Source organism: Oryctolagus cuniculus, chromosome 1, assembly GCF_051225735.1.
Source record: "Oryctolagus cuniculus isolate XC-2025 breed Fujian yellow rabbit chromosome 1, ASM5122573v1, whole genome shotgun sequence".
NCBI classification, from domain to species: Eukaryota; Metazoa; Chordata; class Mammalia; order Lagomorpha; family Leporidae; genus Oryctolagus; species Oryctolagus cuniculus.
This window is the reverse complement of record NC_142867.1, coordinates 77556245-77565420: the sequence shown is the minus strand read 5'-3', so window position 1 is coordinate 77565420 and position 9176 is coordinate 77556245. Positions and strand designations below refer to the sequence as shown.

At 38.6% G+C, this 9176-nt stretch overlaps 1 protein-coding gene across 3 annotated transcripts in view; it reads right to left on the bottom strand.

Annotated features, from left to right (window-relative positions):
• Positions 1 to 234: 234 nt before the first annotated feature.
• HIKESHI (heat shock protein nuclear import factor hikeshi) overlaps positions 235 to 9176 on the bottom strand; it is a 46249-nt gene continuing 37307 nt past the window's right edge. For 2 of the 3 annotated variants that reach the window (XM_051821647.3, XM_002708654.6), the window contains exons 4-5: positions 1734 to 1852; positions 235 to 469 (exon numbers count right to left, since the gene is read on the bottom strand). In XM_051821647.3, coding sequence (XP_051677607.1) covers positions 415 to 469; positions 1734 to 1852 — 174 coding nt within the window. In that variant the 3' untranslated portion in view covers positions 235 to 414. The remainder of the gene's footprint in view (positions 470 to 1733; positions 1853 to 9176) is intronic. The other variant, XM_089332347.1, reaches the window with a different exon arrangement.

The following is a 9176-nucleotide window of genomic DNA, read 5'->3' as shown; positions in this document are numbered from 1 at the left end:
ATATTTGGTGTTTTTCAAAGGTCTCCTAATTTTGAGATGACTGATTTGAAGTTAAGTACTCCAGCAAACCACTGTAAAAATAAATGTATCATTATATGTGCAATGGCATTTAGCACTCTACTGGGTTGAATGGGCTTTTTTTTTTTTTTTTAAAGTAAACAATGAATGATGGCCAAAGCAAACTTTTGCCTTTGAGTAGAATTCTAAGCTTAAGGGAAAAAAATTCATTAATGATGAAGGTATTCTTATTTTTTAATGTTTTTAATTTTTTACAAAGATTTTTAATTAAGTTTCACAGTCACTAAGCAGTTTTTACACTTAGGCTTCATGATTCTCTTGTCTTCTTGCTTTCAAATGGAGTCATCTTCCAAACATGACAAATTTCAGGATCCATCATATAGTTTTTTATTCAAATTATGTTTTCCAAAAGAGAGGATTCTGTGTTAGTCGCCTTTGAAAGTTCTCATACCTAGAAAACAAAAAATGTATTTATATTTACAAGGAAACTGAAATATTTCATAATCTACAAATTTATCAAAAACAATTTACATGTCAATTTCTGAAAAGCTATGCTAAAAAGATAATCTGGAAGCTTAATTCTTATAAACAGATAGCAAGCATAGTGATTCAAGTAAAGAAGCAGCTTTGATTTTATCAGAGAGCACAAATCATAATAAATTTTAGTAATCATTTATCTTCCGCAAATGTGACAGAAAGAAAGGTCTAAGAAAAAAATCAAACTGAACAACTCCTCCCTCATTTCAGATAAGCATATGAGAGTAATTTACAGAGTCACATAGTTGCATTGTGAAAAAACTCAAACCTAGTATGTCCAGTGCTCTCCCTTGCTACACCAAGGTACCACGTCTCAGACATCTTCCTAAGGATCCCCCCTCCACCCCGCTACTGGGATATCTAAAGTGAAAAGAAATATCCATAAAACAAAGACATGGCAAGTAGAGAAAACAGACACATTAACTGATCACATTCAGGATGCAGTGTAAACCACCTTGATACCCTACACACGTTTACTTTAAATCAAGACTGACTTCCTATACAAAAAAAAAAAAAAAGCTTTGTCTGATATTTTAATTCCCATATACAGAACTTCTAATTCAAAACATAAAAAAAAATTATGGTCTTTAATAGTGGTCCCTAAAACAAAGGTAATTATATTTTCCTATCTTTATGAGTTCACAGTAGCTACTATATAACAGAATACATAGGGTAAGGACTTTTTCTGATCTGTATTTTATAAGACATACTTAAAGGCATAAAAACATTAATGTAGTCTGATGTCCACAACAAAAGAATATGTTTAAATGTCAATATATATATATACATATACACAGTTACTAAAAGCTTTAGAAACAGGGCTGGCACTGTGGCACAGTGGGTTAATTCTCTGCCTGCAGTGTTGGCACCCCATGTGGACGCCGGTTCTAGTCCCGGCTGCTCCTCTTCCAATCCAGCTCTCTGTTGTGGCCTGGGAAAGCAGAAGATGGCCCAAGTCTTTGGGCCCCTGTTTGGGTCCCTGCACCTGCATGGGAGACGGAGAAGGAGCACGTGGCTCCTGGCTTCAGATCGGCGCAGCTCCAGCCATTGCAGCCATCTGGGGAGTGAACCAATGGAAGGAAGACCTTTCGCTCTGTCTCCCTCTCACTGTAACTCTACCCTCAAATAAATAAATTAAATATTTTTTAAAAAACTAAGAAATAGAAAAAGCTTCATACCATTTCAGAACCACATTTGCTGGAATGAACATTTCAGATGGACTTGGTGTCATCTGGGCCTGAGAGACAGCAAATGATGAAGCAAAATTGTAGAAGTTGTCCAACATTTTTTGTGTGAACTGTAAAGTTAACAATTAGTAGATTAGCAAATACTAAAGACTCCATTTAGGCCTCAATATTTTTAATTAAAAATGTTCTTGTACTAACCTGGTTTTGAAAAGTAAGTTCTAAGGCAGGATAATGATAAAAATTGAGTGTGCCCATACAATGACTTAGTGGTTATATGGTACTTTTTTAAAAAAATATATTTTTTTCCTTACTTTCTTTCATCTCCATGTCTGTAGTCACTATGTCCCCTTCCTCAAGCACCTTTCACCTCAAATCAACCTATTTTCTCAAATAAAAAGTAACCAGAAATCATTTTTCTTGACAGAAAGATAAAGGCTTAAATCTAATTTTTAAAAAAATGGTTACTTCTCATTAATTCTAAATGATCCAAAATAATTAACATTACCCAAATCTCCTTGGTAGAAATTACAAATAAACTGATTTGTATTTCATGAGAACCAATGAGTTTAAGCACTAAACATAAAAGTAAATAACTACTAATTCTACTCACTAAAAATAATCTTCCCGCATCACTTTCTCAAAAATACAAAACCAGACATGAAGGCTACTCTGTCTCTTCTATACATGAGAGGAATTGTCTTATTAGTTTATTTGTTTAATTATATGAAGCCAGTATTAAACCAAGAGACTCTGTTAGCATTAAGGAACTTGAATTAGTATCAGAATTCAATAAGGTCACTAGTTAAAAAATCATTATCAAGAAAAAAAAAATCAATAGCACCTTTTCTTCCAGTAACAATATTTTTTAAATACAAGGTTACTTGAACCAAATAAACTTATCTTTTCTTTCAATTTTTCCAGAATTTTTTGAAGTATCCTCATCTAACTTTAAAAAAATTCAATTCAGAATATAAAGTCTTCCCAATAACAATGAAAAGTGCTAAAGCATGCTGATAAAACTTCCAGTCCAGCTCTCTGCTGTGGCCCAGAGGATGGCCCAAGTGCTGGTGCTTGGGTCCCTGCACCCGCATGGGAGACCAGGAGGAAGTACTCGGCTCCTGGCTTTGGATTGGCGCAGCACTGGCCGTAGTGGCCATTAGCAGAGTGAACCAACGGAAGGAAGACCTTTCTCTCTCTCTCTCTCACTGTCTATAACTCTCTCTCTCTCTCTCTCTCACTGTCTAACTCTGCCTGGCAACAACAACAACAAACTTTTGTGGAAAATATTTTAAGACTGTACTGAGAGAAAGGAAACAACCAGTATGCCAATGGAAAGACTAAGTCACAGATAGAAAGACAATGTGTAAAGGTATCACATTCTCTCCTTATCTATTTACAACAGAATTCCAAATCTAATGATTTGAAATCATGTTTCATATTCAGTAAGGTAACAGAAAATGAAATCCCATCAAGTTTTCTCATGGAAATTGGCAAACTGATGAAATTCTTAGGATGAATACCCACACCTATTTTGAAGAGTAGGAGGAGGAACCTGGCTTAATGCATACTATAACTTACTGGCAAAGGGAACACAAATAAACTTACAGGAATAAAAGAGACATCCAGAAACAAACATAATGAGATATGACAACATGATGATATATAACAAAGACACCATTAATCAAGAAAAGAAAATGGGACTAACAACCTAATTAATGGGACTAGGACAAACAGCTTTCCATAAGGAGAAAAACTCATTTAAGGTCCTTCCTAACTACACACAAACATAATTCAAAAATAAAACCTATGGCTTTATGAACTACAGAGGAACATCTTTGGGGCCAGTGTTGTGGCACAGTGAGTTAATCTGCTGCCTTGCAATGCTGGCATCCCATAAGGGTGCCAGTTTGAGTCCTGGCTGCTCTGCTTCCAATTCAGCTCCCTATCAACAACCTGGGAAAAGATGGTCATTATCACCTGTAGTCAAGAAATACAAACTAAATATGATATACTAGCTTTCACTCATCAATTTGGCAAAAAATTAAGTTAGAAACAACATAGAAAGACACAAACACACACACACAACTAGTACTACACATATCTTCGGGAAACATAGGAATTTTTTTTTTGAATGATAAAATATGGATAGGAAAGAAACATAAAGTTAGAAAAAGAGTGGCCCAGAAAATAAAGGATAGAAGTGGCAGTGATAGGCTATAATGCTTTATTTCTTTTTGAAAAACAAATTGGTAGCAAACATGATATGACAGTTAAATCAAGGTGGAAGGGAGTTGGTGCTGTGGCATAACAAGTAAAGCCACTGCTTGCAGTGCTGGCATCCCATATGGGTGCCAGTTCGAGTCCCAGCTGCTCCATTTCCGATCCAGCTCTCTGCTATGGCCTGGGATAGCAGTAGAAGATGGTCCAAGTCCTTGGGCCCGTGCACTCACATGGGCGACCCAGAAAAATCTCCTGGTTCCTGGCTTCAGATGGGCACAGCTCCAGCCATTGCGGCCAATTCGGGAGTGAACCAGTGGATGGAAGACCTTTCTCTCTCTCTCTCTGCCTCTCCTTCTCTCTCTTTGTAACTCTGACTTTCAAATAAATAAATACATCTTTAAAAAAAAGAACAGATCTTTATTCAACAATAAACATAATATTAAAAAAAATCAAGGTGGAAGACACTAGAAAGTCTTAGTGTATATACCCCACTATAAGAGAGCTCTGTATAGTAACACCTAGTATTACTTTGTCTACCTATTTGTATCTACTTGTGCTTCAAACACGCCATCACAAGCATACAAAAATATTTGTGTAGTATACAAATAATTCTCTGTACTTTCTTTTTATTTAAAATATTTCAAATGGGGCCAACATTGTTGTAAGTGGGTTAAGCCACTGCTTGTGACACCAGCATCCCAAATCAGAGCACCAGTTCAACTCCTGGCTATAATCTACTTCCAATCCAGCCTGGTGCTGTACCTAGGAAGGCGGCAGAAGATGGTTTAATTACTTGGGCCCTTGCCACCTATGTGGGAGACAAGGATGGAGTTCCTGGTCCCTGGGTTTTGATTTGGCCCAGCCCCAGCTGTGCAGCCATTTAGAGAATAAACGGGCAAATAGAAGATCTCTCACTCTCCGTCCTTCCCTCTTGCTCCCACTCTCTGCCTTTCAAGTAAATCAATACAACTCTTACATATTTCAGTACTACAAGATGGCAGAATAGGGAGACAGCATATTATTCTAGTCTAGGGAAGATAGTTGGAAAAAAAAAAAAAAAAAAGTATGGCCGGCGCTGTGGCTCAATAGGCTAGTCCTCTGCCTGCGGAGCCGGCACCCTGGGTTCTGGTCCCAGTTGGGGCACCGGATCCTGTCCCGATTGCTCCTCTTCCAGTCCAGCTCTCTGCTCTGGCCCGGGAGTGCAGTGGAAGATGGCTCAAGTCCTTGGGCCCTGCACCCGCATGGGAGATGGAGAGAGGCACCTGGCTCCTGGCTTTGGATCAGCGTGCTGCGCTAGCCACAGTGGCCATTGGGGGGTGAACCAATGGAAAAGGAAGACTTTTCTCTCTCTCTCTCTGTCCACTCTGCCTGTCAGAATGAAAGAATGAAAGAAAGATAGATTAAAAAAAGTAGAGAGAACAATCTCACAGAAGAAATGCCACACAAAGTAGAGGGACACCACGGACCTTCATGGACAGTGTGGACGGACACAACTCAGGACCCCAGCAGCTGAGAGCCTCAGCATCAGCTTTGGAGAGTGAGGTGAGACCAGACTGCAGCAGCCCAAGCCACTGGTCAAAAAGCTGCGGGAAGGGCCTAATGTGAGTCCAGCTTGGAGCTCAAGCTAAGAGCTCAAGCTAAAGGGAAAAAAATGAGGCACATCTCTCTCTCCCTGAACACCTGGCACTGACATTCTGTAACTAGCCAAGAGAGGGTGAGTGCCAATTTAGACATACGTAACAGCTGTACCAGCTGTGTCCATGCACGCAGCAACTAGTCAAGAGGAGACGCCTGAGTCTGGCTGGGAGTACTGAAAGGGTGCTGGGTGCTCATGAGTGTGGGAGCCTTATGTGTTGGGACTATGAAAACACTGTGGCTACATGGGAGGGTACAGGGTGTGGCTGGGTCTTTGGGCAGTCACTGTGGGTGGCTCCACACAACTGGGGCTCCCTGATTCCCTGGTGAGAGCCATTACTGTGGGATCCATGATCACACCAAGGACTGCACGGATCCATTGTGTAGTTCTTATGGAAGCACAGATGAACACTGTACCCACCGAGGCCAGTGCAAAGGCATTAATCTCCTTTGAAGAGAGGAAGTGAACATGAGACTCTCAAACTGGAGCACTGAACAGAGCTCCCTGACCGCACTCAGCATAAACCTCTGGGAACTCACTGAAAAAGTAGACATTCCACTAAGCCACAGAGGCATAGTCCAAAGATAAAAGCCATCACTGGGGAAAAAAACAAGTATCTAAACAAATGCCTAATAATAAATACAGCAATTAAAGAAATAAGGAAGACAAGATGATGCCCTCAAAAGAACACAACACTTCAACACCAGAATGTGAAGATAAAGAAATTGAAGAAATGCCATATACAGAATTCAAAAAATTGATCATAGGATTACTCAGAAGTAATCAGAAACAAATCCACAAACCAAAGAAATCCATACATGGCATGAATGAAAATTTTCCCATGAAACTGAGATTTTAAAGAGAAACCAAAATGAAATATTGGAAATGAAGAATTATGGTCAGTGCCGTGGCTCACTAGGCTAATCCTCCGCCTTGCGGCGCCAGCACACAGGGTTCTAGTCCTGGTCAGGGCACCGGATTCTTTCCTGGTTGCCCCTCTTCCAGGCCAGCTCTCTGCTATGGGAGTGCAGTGGAGAATGGCCCAAGTCCTTGGGCCCTGCACCCCATGGGAGACCAGGATAAGTACCTGGCTCCTGCCATCAGATCAGCGTGGTGTGCTGGCCACAGCGCACCGGCCGCGGCGGCCATTGGAGGGTGAACCAACGGCAAAGGAAGACCTTTCTCTCTGTCTCTCTCACTGTCCACTTTGCCTGTCAAAAAAAAAAAAAAAAAAAGGAAATGAAGAATTAAAAAAATGTAGTGGAAAGCTTTAACAACAGACTCAATGAAGCAGAACAAAGAATATCCAATTTAGAAGAAAACTCTCTGGAAATGTTACAGTCAGACCAAAAAAAAAAAAAAAAAAAGAAATTAGAAACTAAAAAAGTGTTGGAAATTTATGGGGTACTATCAAACATACAGGTCTTAGGAGTTCCTGAAGGTGTGGAAAGAGAAAATGGATTAGACAGCCTTTTTAGTGAAATAATTACAGAAAACTTCCCTAATTTGAAGAAAGAAAGGGACATCCAAGTACAGGAAGCACACAGAACTCCTAATAGACATAACCAAAAAAGATCTTCATCATGACACATTGTAATCAAACTCTACACAGTAAAACATAAAGAAGAGATTCTAAAGTATGCATGAGAGAAATGCCAGATTACTTTCAGAGGATCTCCAATTAGACTCACAGCTGACTTCTTATCAGAAACCCTACAGGCTAAGAGAAGGGCAAGATATATTCCAACTCTAAAGACAAAAAGACTGTCAATCCAGATAATTGTACCCTGCAAAGCTCTCATTTAGGAACAAAGGTGAAAAAAAAAGACCTTCCATAACAAACAGAAATTTAAATAATTTGTCACCACTCATCCAGCCTTACAAAAGATGCTTAAGGATGTACTACACACAGAAACACAGAAACATGTTCATCACTAGTCTCAACCAAGTCTCAGCAAATTTAAAAAAAAAAAAAAAATCATATCATGCATCTTCTCTGACCACAATGGAATGAAGCTGGAAATCAACAACTCAAGAATCTCTAGAACATATGCAAATACATGGAGACTGAACAACATGCTCTTGAATGGACAGGGGATCACTGAAGAAATCAAAACATTTCTGGAAACGAATGAAGATGACAATACAACAACTGAAAGGGAGAGAATCCTCCCAAACTCCTTTTATGAAACCAGCATCACCTTGAATCCTAAACCTGAAAAAGATAAAACAGAAAGAGAACTACAGATCATTATCTCTGATGAACACAGATGTAGAAAGCCCCAACAAAATACTAGCCAAAGGAACCCAACAACACATCAGAAAGATCATTCACCCGAACCAAGTGAAATTTATCCCTGGTATGTGGGTAGAATTAAACATTTGCAAATCAATGAGATACATCGCATTAACTGAAGAACAAAAAGCATATGGTTATCTCAACAGATGCAAAGAAAGCATTTGATAAAATACAACACCCTTTTACAATGAAAACTTTAATTGGGAATAGAAGGAACATTCCTCAACAAATCCAGGCAATTTATGACAAACCCATAGCCAGTATCCTATTGAATGAGGGAAAGTTGGAGTATTCCCACGGAGATCTGGATCCAGACAAGGATGCCCACTCTCATCATTGTTATTCAATATAGTCCTGGAATTTTAGCCAGAGCAATTAGGCAAGAAAAAGAAATCAAAGGGATACAAATTGGGAAGGAGGAAGTCAAACTATCTCTATTTGCATATGACATGATTCTATATGTAGGTGATCCAAAAAATTCCATTAAGAGACTATTAGAACTCATAGAAGAGTTTGGTAAAGTAGCAGAATATAAAATCAACACACAAAAATCAATAGCCTTTGCATACACAGACAACACCACAGCTGAGAAAGAATTCTAAGATCAATCCCATTCACAATAGCTACAAAAAAAAAAATACTCTGGAATAAATTTAACTAAAAATGTTAAAGATATCTACGATGAGAGTTACAAAACATTAAAGAAATAGGATACAAAAAAAAAAAAAAAGGAAAAATCTTCCATGTTCATTTACTAGAATAATCAATAACATCAAAATGCCCATACTACTGAAAGCAATTTACAGATTCAATGAAATATCAATTAAAATATCAAGGGCATTTTCCTTAGATATAGAAAAAAATGATGCTGAAGTTCATATGGAAACATAGGAGGCCCCACATAGCTAAAGCAATATCATATAACAAAAACAATGCCAGAGGCATCACAATACCAGATTTCAAGATATATATACTGAAGGGCAGTAATAATCAAAACAGCCTGGTAAAATAGATGGATAGACCAAAGGAACCAAATAAATGCCAGAAATCAACCCATGCATCTACAACCAATTTATCTTTGACAAAGGAGCTAAAATCAATCCTTGGAGCAAGGACAGTCTCTTCAACCTAATGGTGCTGAGAAAGCTGGATCTCCACATACAGAAACAGAAGACCCCTACCTTATATCTGACATAAAAATCCACTCAAAATGGATTAAAGACCTACATCATGACTGATACTATCAAATTATTAGAGAACTTTGGGGAAGCCCTGCAAG